General features: G+C 39.5%; 1 protein-coding gene across 1 annotated transcript in view; it reads right to left on the bottom strand.

Moving 5' to 3' along the window:
* commd10 (COMM domain containing 10) overlaps nucleotides 1-9,108 on the bottom strand; it is a 161,544-nt gene extending 152,436 nt beyond the window's left edge. The window contains exons 1-3 of the mRNA XM_039758964.1: nucleotides 8,992-9,108; nucleotides 7,959-8,049; nucleotides 2,424-2,534 (exon numbers count right to left, since the gene is read on the bottom strand). Coding sequence (XP_039614898.1) covers nucleotides 2,424-2,534; nucleotides 7,959-8,049; nucleotides 8,992-9,020 — 231 coding nt within the window. The 5' untranslated portion in view covers nucleotides 9,021-9,108. The remainder of the gene's footprint in view (nucleotides 1-2,423; nucleotides 2,535-7,958; nucleotides 8,050-8,991) is intronic.
* Nucleotides 9,109-15,410: the final 6,302 nt, after the last annotated feature.

Raw genomic sequence — 15,410 nt, 5'->3', positions numbered from 1 at the left:
GCTCCGTCCGTCATGTTAGTCTGCCGATTTCTCGTTCAGTATGCACTGCCCGCTCATGTGCCCACCTCCAACTCGTCACTTGAGTCGTCATCTTTACACAGTCCAGATGCACCTGTGACTGACGTAGACGTTTTATTGCTCTGTGCGGTTTAGGCTGCTTTTCTATATATAATCCACCAAGACACCCGACCACGGTAGTAGTGAGGTGGGAGGGGGGCGTGTACAAAGGGTAGGGACGCAACCAGTGGGACCATATGAGTCGCACTTACTGGGAATTCCACAGTTTGCAGCCCGAATGGGGTTCAACGGCTTACCTACACCTCTCTGCGCCGGGTAGACACACGCTTAATGTCTTGCATAATTATTTGAATGCTAAACACTTCTGGAAAGACACGGTTGTCTAAAACGGGTTGGTGTGAGAATACAACAGTAAGTGAATGAAAAGATGGAACTCTGGAGAGAACAAAATACAACACAATAGTGAACCCGTGGCATAACAAACACCGCATAATTATTTATTGATGGTTGAACACTTCTGGAAAGACACAGTTGCCTAAAAAGGGAGGGTTTTGGGATACAACAGAAACTGAATGAAAAGATGGAACTCTGGAGAGAGCAACATATAATTGTCCGTGAGTGAAGAAGGCGCATATTTGTCGCGGATGCGAATTGTTGTATGTAGCGTGTAAAACAGTTTGGTATGGTTCACGCGGTTGTGCGTCGTAACCGAAAAATCGGTTTTTAAAGACTGCTTACTTCATTGTGTTTTAACCTCGACCACTTTGGTAGCGAGGTGGGTGTGTACAAAGTGCAGGAGCATCCAAGAAGACTTATGTTTGTCGCGGATGCGAATTGCTGTATGCAGCGTGTAAAACAGTTTTCTATGGTGCACTCAGTCGTGCGTCGTAACCGAAAACTCGGTTTTTAAAGACTGCTCACTTCATTGTGTTTTAACCTTAGTTGTAAAGGAATGTTTTAAGGATCCCATGGGATACCCCTCGCAAACCGTTTTATACGCTGCATATGGCATGGAACGGGAGGAGAGAAGGATGTCCATTCCGCTTCCTCCGTCATGCTAGTGTGCCGATTTCTCATTCAGTATGCACTGCCTGCTCATGTGCCCACCTCCAACTCATCACTCGAGTCGTTGTCGTCTTTGCACAGTCCAGATGCACCTGTGACTCACATAAGACTTTTCATTGCTCTGTGCGGTTTTGGCTGCCTTTCTATATATAATCCACCAAGACACCCGACGCACGGTAGTAGTGAGGTGGGAGGGGCGGGTGTGTACAAAGGGTAGGAACGTAATGAGTGGGAGCAAATGAGTCGCACTTAGTGGGAATTCCACGGTTTGCAGCCCGAATGGGGATCAACAGCTTACCCACGCCTCTCTGAGCCGGGTAGACACACGCTCAATCGCATGCATAATTATTTATTGAATGCTAAACACTTCTGGAAAGACACGGTTGTCTAAAATGGGTTGGTGTGAGAATACAACAGTAAGTGAATGAAAAGATGGAGTTCTGGAGAGAGCAAAATACAACACAATAGTGAACCCACGGCATAACAAACGCCGCGTGGCTCAGACGTGCATACTGGGTGGTCGGTGAGTTTTTGCGTCCGGGCAAATGGGCAGGCAGTGTGAATGCCTAGAGAGCGAGGGTAGGCGCCGCCGGTAAGAAAGGAGTGTTGGTGGGCAGGGAAATGTCTTCCGTGTTCCTGCAGGAGCATCTAAGAAGACGCATGTTTGTCGCAGATGCGAATAGCTGTATGTAGCGTGTAAAACAGTTTGCTATGGTGCGTGCGGTCGTGCGTCGTAACCGAACTCTTGGTTTTTAAAGACTGCTTACTTCATTGTGCTTTAACCTCAGTTGTAAAGGTTTGTTTTAAGGATCCCATGGGATACCCCTCACAAACCGTTTCACATGCTGCATATGGCGGTTCACCTCCGCGAGAAACATGCCTCTATGAACAGTCAACGTAGCTCGGAGGTGCATGACATGCCCTGCATGTGGCCTTTACGACAGACGAATGTAAATGACGCCATTTTTTCTGTGTCGTCGCGTCCGAGTTGGTGAGCGTGGCCCTGCGAGTTGTCGTCGTATCCAATGATCTTGGAGTTGGTGGGCATGGCTCCTTCCTGCGTGCGCCATAGGTGTCTCACTTGTCGGCGGCTTAGTGAATCCACGCCCCTTCCGGCGTGCTTTCAATGGTTGTCTTGCCTTACTGTTCCATGGTTGTTTTGCCTTAGTGAATTATATATATATAGATATTGCCAAGGTTTTGGACAGAACAGGAAAATTTAAAACTGAATGGGCATTTATCAAAAGAGCTAATTTTTGGGTTCTTCAGAGCAGGAACTAATTTTGTAAGCTTGTAAACAACAGGTATAAATCAGGGCTTTTAACTAGAGTATGCATTACCTGTTCTAAAATGAAGGAGACTGTTTCTATTACAAGATGAAGATTTGACTTCTCTAGTGACAGTGCCATCTGTAGTTTTTCCTCTTCCTCATCACTGAAAGACCGTTCTGCCTATAAAATAAAGTGATAGTTGGAACAAATTTAATTGCATTAATCAGTTTAACTTACTGTATTGTGACTTTGAGTTTTTTCAAATATACAAATCTATACAGTCATTGGAAAATTAAAATTTGAAAAAAGCTGTGCTGAAGAGATCACTGATCATCGTTACTGGTAGGAACATCCAACAGACATCAAAAGCAGTAGTACCCAAATATGTTTGACAGCAGCATTTAACAGCACTCACCTTACCAATTTATTGTATATGGTCATTAAAAGAAAAATATATCAATCTCAAAATGTCTTGTAAATACAGAACAAAGGTCAGTTATATTTATGACAATCTGCAAAAGATTTCAAAATTTTATAATCATAGCACTTAATAGTTCTTGATGAGAATATAGCATTAAAGGCAATTCTGCTGCTTGAGCTCTCACCCCAACTAGATTGGATTCAGGCTGTTTGTCCTCTAAAATGTACACAGAAAGAACAAAACAACACTAATATGTACATTTGCTTATTCTTCAGTGAGTGGGCACTCAAACAACTGACACAGATGTTTCAGTTTTCAAGAACACAAAAACTTAGACCTATTACGATTTGCACTTATAACCAAACCGCTGCACTTTACTAACATTATACTGCAATCTGTTAGTTCAAAAAAGGAAATACATACTGTATATTCCACAAACACTGGAATAATTTGCCTTTTTCTTTTTTTTTTAAAGTAACTTCAGCAAATGTTGCCATTAAAAAGACACTAGGAACATTTGTAAATCTACCTACACTATTTTCGATTTTTTGACCCTTTTTTCTAACCCTTTTAATAGCATTGTGAGAAAGGCTTGAGTTAACCTTTTGTTTGTAGTCAGGCTTAATAATAAAGTTTGTCCAAAAAACATCTCTGGCAACCAAGTGGCTTTACAGTATTTTGAATATTGAAAATATCAGTGAAGCTAACAGCATATTAGTATTCAATAAGATGTTATAGCTGTTTAAGTGCAACTTAATTAATGTAAAGTTTGTTGTTTTTAATTGATTGTGTATGGCATATTACAAGATCACTACTAAATGTCACTTGCTGAAATTATTTTCCAATGTTGGTCTCAATTCCCTTGTACCAGATACTGTAGATTTCAGAGACAGGAGCTGGAAAGAAAAGTGGCACAGAATTGGACTAAAAAAGCACATGTTACATTACAGAACTCCAATCATGACGATGTGCTTTGAGAGAGCAGCCCTAGGATACATTATACAGAATATTCTGGATAGTCCCAATTACCTTCAGTTTGCTAATCGCCTCATTTGGATAATAAAAACTTACATCAATGTGCAGTTTATAGATTATATCAAAGCACTGTAACATTGTCATACCTTCAAAGCTAATTACCAAACTCCTCAAATTAGGACTTAATGCTACCCTCTCTGACTAGACTTTGGACTTTTTAACAAACAGACCTCAGCAGATTGGCAGCATCCTCTAAGCTAACGCTCAACACAGGCACTCCATAAGGTAATGTATTGAGCCCCCTGGTAGGCACATGTTAGGCTCAAGATCGTAAAGCAATTCAGTGGATAGTAAAACCAGCACAGAATATTACCAGCACTGAGCTGCCTACTATTTAGAACCACTGGCATTTACAACAATAGATTCTGGGACAGTTTCTTTCCATAAGTTGTCAGGCTGATGAATAGTCAACCAAGAGAATAAACATTGAACATCAGTGCTGCCACAAACTTGTATTCTGTTAAATGCTTAAATCTATAAACTACTTTATTGAGTAATGGCCAAATAATTCAAATAAGTACATAAATGTATGCTATATTTGAATATTTACTAAATATGGTTATATGCAGAATCTGAAAACATCAGGATTTGAAAAAAAACACAACTAGAATAACTCCAACAAGAAAACAAACAAGACAACACTGTTAACAATAAGTTAATGGGTTACAAGTTGCTGTCCCTGGCATAAATATCTGGTAAAGGATGAAAATGCATCTCTGCCCGAAAATAAAGGTAGCAAGGGCATTTAGCAAATTAGTCTATTATATTTAGCTATCCTAAGTAATAAAAAGAAAAAAAAAAGTTTCAACATTAGTACACTCACAAGTAATAACGGTGGTAACTGAGAAGTGCATTCAGTAAACAATCTACTTGTTCTGTCTAAACAAACACTGTGGTTCTAATTTTCATTTCAATGCAAGTTATTATCATGACAACACTGAGCCTCTGATGCAGCACTTCTAACCTAAATGTAGAGGAACCTGTCCACATGAACAGTGACTATATTTATCAAGCACCTCCGAGTAGAAAAATGATCCTGACTCAAAAAAGCCTTAAGAGTGATGCAAATTTTGTTCTGTTTTTAGGAGTAGGACAAACATAAATTTATCATTTTGTCTAATTCAGAAAACTCTTAACTTCAACAGGATTTAGGACAGCTTGTTAGCTGTCCCAGCTTGCAAGGGGCTTCCAGAAGATGGCATTCAGGCAGAGACTGGCACAAACATTCTGAGAAAATTGGAATGTTTTGGAAATGATAGACAACAATGAACTCATAAAAAGATATCAATTTGACAGAGATTGAATAATGTTCATAATAAATCTTATACACGATTGTTGGTAAAGTATTATTTTTTGACCACCAGGAAAGTGCAGCTATGCAGTGGCAACAATTTGGGCATGTCACTAGATTAGATTAAATAAACTTTATTAACCCCAAGTGTCCTCTAGGAGTGGGTGGGATGCTTCATAACTTCTTCAGATTACAATATATATCTTATACGTGTGCTGGTATTTGTAGTACTGCAGCACTGCATCCCCATTTGGGAGTATTATAGCCATGTCTAAGAACTGAGCTGGCTTTTTTGGGGGTGTGTGTGTGTGTGTGGAAGTGCTTGTGATCAAGATATAAAACGTTGTTAACGTCAATTGTGTTTTATGCTTACTGAAGTTTAACACTTCTCATATCCTACTCTTTCAGAAACACTGCTATATTTATACTATTAATGCTAATGACATCACAAAAGCAATAGCCACAATTACCTGGCCAAAAAAACACACTGCATAAACAATAACTGGTGGAACAAAATTAAAAAAATACTTTGTAAAAATTAATTACAATGATTCCAAATCCTTAAAAACTGTCTTCACCAAAAACCTTAAAACAGCTCAAAACACATGTATAAGAACAAGTATTGCATAATTTTAAATTTAAAGGGGCAAAAAAGGGATGAAATCTGGTCAATAACTGAGGGGCATGCACATCACAAGATGAAACTTAAGAAAGCTCCTTTGGTCAATAACCTAGCCAATCAACCAGATACTCCACTCTAGTCCCCAAACTCTTTTGGACCTCAAATTTATCATGTCCACTAACCCGTTCCTGGGGAGGAGGAGTTGATGTAACACAGAAGTGACAAGCTATGGTTGGCTTAAGGGATGACACATGAAAGAAACCGGCGGCACAGTGGTAGCGGTGCTGCCTCGCAGTAAGGAAACCTGAGTTCGCTTCCTGGGTCCTCCCTGCGTGGAGCTTGCATGTTCTCCCCGCGTCTGCGTGGGTTTCCTCCGGGTGCTCCGGTTTCCTCCCACAGTCCAAAGACATGCAGGTTAGGTGGACTGGCGATCCTAAATTGTCCCTAGTGTGTGCCTGGTGCGTGTGTGTGCATGTGTGTACCCTGCGGTGGGCTGGCGCCCTGTCTGGGGTTTGTTTTCTGCCTTGCAACCTGTGTTGGCTGGGATTGGCTCCAGCAGACCCCTGTGACCCTATAGTTAGGATATAGCGGGTTGGATAATGGATGGATGGCCATGAAAAGAACAATATGTCTTGAAATAAGCTAGCAGTGCCAATTTGTGAGTGACTTTGTTCACTTGCCTTAATATGGAGAAAAGACCAACATTCTAGGGACCAAATTTAAAGGAAGGAAGCCTCAACTGGATATCACAACATGTGAGCCAAACTCTCCATCCGACTCTAAAACTGGGAGGGCAGCATCTCTTCCTATATTTAGAAGATTTTAATAGATGTCCCTTGACATTAACAATTGCTTGTATATTACAGGAGATGTCGCTCATCTGTGAATTTCCCCTTGGGATTAATAAAGTATCTATCTATCTATTCCAGCTTCTTAAATTCAGGCTCAGAGGGTTCGATGTATGTTCTGTATTTTCCTCCTTGGTTCTACTAGGCTGTTCTTGCTTTATCTTTTAAACAGGGCAAAATTTGTGCGTGGGTGGGGTTGTATTTTTATTGTTAATACTCCATTTACAATTGTTTTGTTTTGACTGTTGATTTGTTTTCGAACTCTGTTGATGTTATTCTTTCTTCTTCTAATTATGATATGTAAACTTAAATAAATATTTGATCCAACAAAAAAAAAATGTTTTTTGCAGGGATGACAAAAATTCTGAAAGAGATGGAACAGAAGATGGACACTTACTACACCATAAAACAGGTATTTTCAAACTATACTGACACTTAAAAGATTACATTTGTGGAGAGGAATTACGAGTATAACACATTCTGAGCCAATGGCTGATCATTTATTTCACTTAAACAAGTTCCTTGCTTGTTAGTATTTCATTGTCTCATTATCATCCTTTAGTCAATGATTCCCAATTAGACCAAATCACATAAACAGTACGGTGCAAACATTTTTCTAAATCTTGGTTCAGTCTTTCACCAGTTATACTGGGAAATAATGCAAAGTTAATTTATTTTTAAATCTCTCCCTTTCTCAACACCCTCTGCAAAATCTAAAAACAAACTGAAGAGCTTTATTTAAATGAATGGATTTTGGAACCCCATGCAGCTAAAAACAGTTTTTAATAAAGATATAAAAAAAGAGATATCTTCTTCCTGCCAACCCTGTGTATCACTTCCATGATTGGGGCTCATCCCTTCTGGCTACAAAGAACTCAGTCTAGAATGCCATCCATCCATCCATTTTCCAACCCGCTGAATCCGAACACAGGGTCATGGGGAGTCTGCTGGAGCCAATCCCAGCCAACACAGGGCACAAGGCAGGAACGAATCCTGGGCGTCTACAAGAAATTCTTTGTGTTGCCTGCACCTTGGATTGTATGTTACCTTTAAAGAGTTGGGTCCCTTATGGACAACTGTAAGAAGGCAACATGATTTCACTCCTCCAGTTGGAACTGTTGGATGCCACTTAGTGTGATGAAAGGTGATAACTGGTGTCCTACTGGTCCTCAACCTCACTCTTAGAAAATGTGTTAAATCTACAGAACAACTGAACATCAGGTTAAAACCTCCAAAATATGTGGCTCAAGCCACTTGTGATAATACAGCTGTATTATGCAACTTAAAGAAATGGATGGATGGATGGATGTATTTAGTGAGACAATGAGGTTTTCTTTGGTTAGAATTTTAAAATAAAAAATGTTACATTTCAAGAGAACTGTCATACCTTTAAGTGAAGCCTTTGAAGAATTCGAGACAACAGTCTGGGGAATTTTCCGGAGTCAATGCCATTGATCAGTACAACTGCTTCTTTTATGCTGGGGGTGGAAACGCACAATTAATAAACGTTGCTTCTTTTCAAAGCAATATTTTATATCATCATGAGTAATTAACAGAATAGAGAGTCACATAGATTACTAACAAACATGTGTATAGTATAACTAAAAACCCATTTGAAAAATTAAACATTTTTTTGTTTGCATTGCAAAGCCAGTAATTAGTGGAAAATAGTAATGTTGATTAACAAAAGCATGCACAGGAACCCATTAATAATGTTATATCCAGCGTATAAACTTCGGGCTCGTGAGGAGCAAAGCTGCAATCAAGGGTGGACGGGGTGCCAATATTTCAATACAATAAGAAAGTGTCGAATACTACAAATAAAGAAAGGAGATGAAGCAGAAGGCGTCTGCAGTAAACACGTATCTTTTACTGCTGAAGATTTTAAGACACGTATTGCAATTAATGCATCACAGAAATAATGTAAGCAAACATTCAGGCTCAAGTATTAATATTTAACAGAACACATATATGAAGGTACGTGTAACATTCGTATAACGGTCACTGCTCAGGTCTTACAGCCACAGCAGTTTTCTTTCAGTATGAAACAATGAATGCATACTTCAAACATATTCAACTTAAACTAAATAAAACTAACTAAAGTAATTAATTTATTAAACAAATCACATTTCAATGACACTGGCATTGCATATATGCAAGTTAAAACTACCCCAAACAGTCTCAAAGAATAGATGGAATGGAATGGAATGGCCAAAGCATAACTGTACAATCAATATTAAATTATCTTGATGTTCGTGAAGTAAATTAAACACCGTTACAATCTTCTGTGCAAGGTTAAATGAAATTCAAAGACAACAAATGGAACATTTCTCTCGACTACACTCTTTAAATAAGGTAACCGTTTCATTAATCTCACATAAGCAACACGTTAATGTCAATCTAACATAAAAAGAAAATACCTCTGTGTTTCTTTAATGATCGAAGCCATCGTTTTTTTGCCAGTCTTAACACAACACTTCCTGACTCTGTCACGTGCTTCGTCAGCTGGGACGGTGCCTCGCGCGGCGCATGTCAAGAGCAGGACAGAAATACGAAATCCTAAGTGTTCCACTAGGTGGAGATCGACGATAAGGTTTGCTTTTTAGAGTATTCAAAGCAAAGGTACAATGTGTAAAATGTCCAGATACCAAAAAGTTAAAAAAAAAATGAAGAAGAAAAAAAAAATACAGAGGTAGTGAAGCTGCTGCTCATTTTTTGGTTTGGGACAAGAAATTATGATTCTGTATCTCCAATTTTAGCCTCTTTACACTGGCTGTTAGTTTAGGAATTGATTTTAAAAGTTTGTTGCTGGTTTTAAAATCAATACATGGACATGAATATGCTCCTGTCTGTTTATCCAAATTGCATGTTTTACACCAGCCATCCAGAAAGTTTAGATCTCCCAGTGACTTGTCTCTGGTTGTCACTTATACTAAGTGTTACACAGAGGGGACAGGGCTTTTTGCATCTGTTGCACATACAATACAATACAATACAATACAATACAGTTTATTTTTGTATACCCCAAAATAACACAAGAAGTGCCGCAATGGGCTTTAACAGGCCCCGCCTCTTGACAGCCCCCCAGCCTTGACTCTCTAAGAAGACAAGGAAAAACTCCCAAAAAAACCCAGTAGGGAAAAAATGGAAGAAACCTTGGGAAAGGAAGTTCAGAGAGAGACCCCTTTCCAGGTAGGTTGGGCATACAGTGGGTGTCAAAAAGAAGGGGCTCAATACAATACAATGCACAGAACAGAACAAATCCTCAATACAATATACAAATAAAAATTTTAGAAGTACTCCTCCATGTTGTCTTTCCCTCCTGCAACCTTAGATCCTCTTCCTCCATTCACTTGACTGTCCCCTTCGTCCAGCTTACCACCATGAGGAGCAGAGCAATCAGTTGATCTGCTTCCCAGCTTTGGAACTCATTACCATCTGGGCTCAGAAATATTGATTCATTTTTACTTTTCATATCCAAAGTTAAAACTAATTTGTTTAAGACTGCTTTCTCTTGATGATTACAATTACTCTGGTTGATCTAAATTTTTTTAGTTATTTTTTTTTTTTAATGTGATTTTTATCTATTGTTTGGTGTCCTTGAGTGTTTAGAATGGTGTCTATGAATAAATAAAATATATTACTATTATTAGAACATATGTGGAGAGACCTGAAGATTGCATTTTACAAACATTTCCCATCCAATCTAACAGAGCTTGAGAGGATACCCCCTGAAAGAAAATGATAAAATGACCAAATCCAGGAAAACTCAAAGCTATAATTGCTGCTAAAAAGGCTTCTACAGTCTGGATACTTATATGAATGAGAGGTTTTAGTTTTGGATTTTCAATACATTTGTAACCTTTCTGAAAACATGCTCATTATGTTTCAAACATGGGTTGATGAGTATAGATTGATGGGCAAAAATGGAAAATTTATCAATTTTAAATTAAAACTACAACACCATAAATTGGTGGGGTATGAATACTTTCTGAATCCACTTTCTATTTGTTAGAACCCATCCAACTTAGTTTATGGATGTAGAAGGCAGGAATCCTTCCATGAAACTTTAAGGTCAAGGCCAGTCCACCAATGTGTTGCATCAGTCATAATGTTTATTCATAATTAGTGATGCCCGAACCCTGTGGAATTCTGTTCACTGCAAGTTCATCAAAACTAGGAAATGCTCAGGAGGTTGCCAAACTCTGCAAAATGTGTTTAGGTCAATGGGGAAGGAGGAACTGAAGTAGTTTTGAAAGGATTATAATGATGCAGTGTTCTTTTATGTGTCCCTTAGCCCTAGGAAAGCAACTATGAACTATAGAACTGCCAACTATGAAGGAATAATTACTATGGCCAAATATGTGTCCTGAGCTATGAGGCAGTCAGTGCTAACCACTCCAGCACTGTGCCTCAAGCAACAAAAGATGCAGACATAATGATAACCAAAAATGAAATATAACAAATGGCCACAAGCTAGCAATAAGAAAAAAATACACAGTATACCATTGCACTTGCAGAGATCTAATCTTTGGTGCACTGATTGGGCATGCCACACAGCATTTTTTGAAGGCTGTAGGTGGCTTTGTCCTAACTATCAAGTTAAAATTATTAGTTCCCAGTATCAAAGTGGGTATATTTATAATTTGGTGAAGGTGAGGACTAATGGCACCCTTGTCCAACTCCAATACAGGCAACTCTTCCACCCCTCCTGTTCAGCACAGTTGCACTTCAGAGTGAAAAAGGAATTTTTCCAACCTTTGTTATGACCACATCCTATAGGCTATGGGATATGGCTATAGACAGCCAAAGTTACAGCAAGGTTGAGAGTAGTGAGCTTGATGAGGAGAGAGAAGGTCTGGGTTTTGCATGGGTTTTGCAAGGAAGGGATAAATGGCTTGCCATTGGTTTCTTGGGTGCACATAATCCCATTATTTTCATTGAGAATTGGTGCAACGTTCTGTTTATCAAGGTTGCCACTCTTTGAATTATGGTTCCTTGCTTTAATTTGGGCATCCAGCAGGTACCTCTCTGCAATATTACTTGCTCCGGAATTGATCATCTTATCGGATAAAGCGCCGAGGCTGCATTCCAAAGAGAATTTTTGATTAATATTAAGAGTGTCTGGCAGTGGCATGCTAAGCCAAGGACCTGTGATCCAGGCAGATCAGAATGGATAGAAAATGTAACCATTCTGCTAAACTTGAGAGACCAAAGTTATGGGAGACTCAGCAAGGCATGGTGAGAGATTCATCAAAGGCAACCTCTCTGTTTTTGTATTACTTTTTTTAATGGTTCAAAAATCCAAAAAAAAAGAGCAGTGACTCCCAACCAGGAACCACCTATGAGCTCACATGCCTACATACACGAGGAACCACCACAACACTTCAGGACTGTCCCTGGAGCAGATGGGAATGTCTGTTATTCAGCCTAAGACTCTATATAATAATAATTACTGGTGGTGCACAAGAACACATATAATACTTTCAACTGTTTCATCCGGGCATTCTAATAAATCAGAATCAGAATTCACTTTATTGGCCAGGTACACTAATGTGTACTAGAAATTTATCTTGATAGTATTGGTGCAACATACAAGGACAACACAGAATACAAAAGATACATATAAAAAAATAAAATATGATGCTGCATAAAAGGGCAATTCAAAAAAATAAAGAGAGATTAGAATTAAAATGTCCAGGCAGTCTACTGTACAGGTATACATAGATACTGAGTAGAAGCTCAGACCTGTTTAGTAAGAATAACTGCATGTGGAATAAACCTTAGGTGATGTATTGTTTTAGCTTTCATTGCACAAAGACGTTTGGCAGAGAGAAATGTTTGGAACAGGTGATGCCCTGAATGAGTCGGCTCAGCAAAGATCTTTGCAGCCTGCTTCCATACCCAAGACTCATATAAGACTTGAATGTGAGGCAAGTTACAGCCTATGATCCTTTCCCAGACTCTGATGATGCGCTGCAGGTCGGCCTTAGCCTGAACAGAGGCAGCACCAAACCGGACTGTTATAGATGAGGTCAGAATGGTCTTGATGATGGCTATGTAGAAATGTACCAGTATTGCTTGAGGGAGATAAATGAGGTTTTCGCACCCAAGATCACAATCATCTTTATGTTTCTCTTGTTTTAGTTTATTCCAAAATAATTTATAACTGAATCATATGGAATTACTTCTTTGTGCGGACCAGTTATGAAGGTTTTTGCTGACTCATGATGTTAGTGGACGTTTGAAATTATTGTAATAAATTGCTAAAAATCCTCTTGGATTTGTATAACATTATGAGTTATATACATAAATGTGCATACATGCAATAATGTAATAAATTCAAGTAAAACTAATGAAAACTTTGAAAAGGGCAAGACATGAAGGTCACAGTAAATAATTTTAAAGACAGAATTGGAGGATATATTAGTACGATAAAAGTGGGAGCATTAAAACAGGAAAATTACTTTTTTTGTCATTTCAGCCTACTGATCTATGTAATGATAAGAGGGGCCTTTTTGATCACCCTGCACATCCATGCAAACAACTATTAGGTATATGGTAACAAAATTCTTGTTTTATTCATAAAAAATAATAAAAGGATGTGGATGATCACAAGTAGAACATAAACTACAAACGAAAGAAAACAAAGCAGCAAATATTGTTACACTCTTAGAAGGGAATTGAACCTGCAATCTTGTGAATCCATTACCTCAACCACTACTTTATATTTCTTTTACACTAATAATGTGCATATGAGGTTTACTGATACTACAGACAATGGGAGCACAGAAGCTGTAGTAAGGATGTAAGAGACACCCCATGCCCCAGCCAGTGTGGACCCCACTCCCTTACCTGGCTAGAAGGACTTGATAATGGAAGTTCAGGGAGGAATTAACAATATCTCCATGGACCCAGATGTGTAAGGAAGTTAAATTGTTAAAACTACGACTATGGCAGGGCTGGCAACCTAACAACCACTGCGTGAAACCTGGAATGAACTTCGGAACTGGGAAGTACAGCACAGTGGGTGACTGCCCAGGGCCATCTTAATGTATGGGCACAAAACGCACTGGCCCTGCAAACTGCCTGCTATGGGCAGAGCGTCCACCCTGTCAATTGAGTGGCAGCATTCCATCTAGCAAGTTCCATTATGGATGCCTTCAGGGAAGCATGGGAGTTGTGGTCTCATGGAGATTTTCAGGTTCTGTGGGGGTCACCAGGGGGAGCTGTCAGATAGTAACAATTGTGGAATATGTGCTTGGTTGGCACCGACCTGACACAGACTGACAACGGAGGCACAGGTGAAAATGAACAAAAATATTTATTTTTGTATTCTTCAGCTGTGGGGCATGTCTTCCCCATGTTCCACAGGCCCTACACAGTCCCCAAAACATACAGAAAAGAAAACACCCAAAAAATCACTCTCTTCTTCCTCCACCCCTCCCAGGTAGCTTTGTCGTTCTCCTCCTTCCAACTCTGGCGACACAAGTAGTGGCTGCAGGCTCTTCTTATAGCCCACCCGGAAGTGCTTCAGGTGATGATAAACCTAATTCTGGCTGCATTCCAGCCCACATGGGCTCGTTAAACCATGCAGCTCCTCCCGGTGATGGCCACGGAGCCCAAAAGGGCTCAGCCCTGAAGTTCCAGGCCTGTGGCCCCAATATAACCCAGGAGGGCTGCCACCACGTGTTCCGGGGGACTTAGTGTCCATCCCATGGCTGCTCCCCCGGACCCAGTGTCAAAGGGGCGTCCTGGCCAGGCATGGGTCCCGGCTGTCCACCACACAATACTAGGACCATTGAAGTTTTGCCGGACCCAGAAGTACTTCCTGGAGGCAAATGATTAAGTATTCCCAGTCCAAAGTTAAAAGAGAGCCCTCTGCTCAGCTCAGGGAGCCAGAGTTGGGAAAGGAGCTGGACAACATTCCCCTGGGAGAAGTGGAGGAAAAGAGAAGGAGCAAAGAGGTTGTTATGTGAAACCTGCTATGAAACTTCAGGAAGGGAACATTTAAAAGGCACACCTTATTGAAAAATAAAAGTGCTAAATTTGAACCCAGGACTCTGTGTATGCAGTTGCGTCTGGCGTTTTGGGTGCTGGAAAACCCCCTGCACACTGATTTACTTTCTATTGTCTGAACTGAAGGTCTATATTTTTTAATATTTGTTTACCATAGCACCAGAGAGTGGCAACATTTTACATGCTGGTCAAACATGTAAGAATTTCACTGAACTCTGTAATCATGACAATACGACTACTACTACTACTATTATTATTACTACTGACAAAAGCAATGCTTTTTTGGTTTGGGGTTTATGTGCACAATTTAACTTATGGAATGATGATGATAATGATGATGATGATGATGATAATAATTACTATTATTATTAAGTAATACTTATTTTAAACACTATATCATACTCTAAAATGCTGCAGTAACACACAAGATCTTTTCAAACTATAGCCATAGCCATTTGGATAACAGCCTGCAGTTGGCACCAAGATTGGATAAAGAAAACACAAAGAAAAAATTTACATTCACTAAAATTGTTTTTATAGTCTTGCAATGCACCATTAACTCTGAAAAATGCAGACTAGCCACATCTGTAGAGAATCATGATTATAATTTAACATGCACAGAGAAGCAAAAGCTACCCATGATTTAACAGGCAAGGGTGGGACACTACTGGTGTATACAGTAAGTTTGAACTAAAGCATACTTGACTTCAGCCCAAAACAAGCAATCCACAGAAACTAAACACCATTCACCCAATCAAAAAAGAGCCCAAACAGGGAGGTCTTTGTCACATCTCGGAATTTAAAGGCAGACTGAGATGAA

This window comes from Polypterus senegalus, chromosome 7, assembly GCF_016835505.1.
Source record: "Polypterus senegalus isolate Bchr_013 chromosome 7, ASM1683550v1, whole genome shotgun sequence".
NCBI lineage: Eukaryota > Metazoa > Chordata > Cladistia > Polypteriformes > Polypteridae > Polypterus > Polypterus senegalus.
The sequence above is the reverse complement of the archived record's forward strand: the minus strand, read 5'-3'. Positions and strand labels throughout refer to the sequence as shown.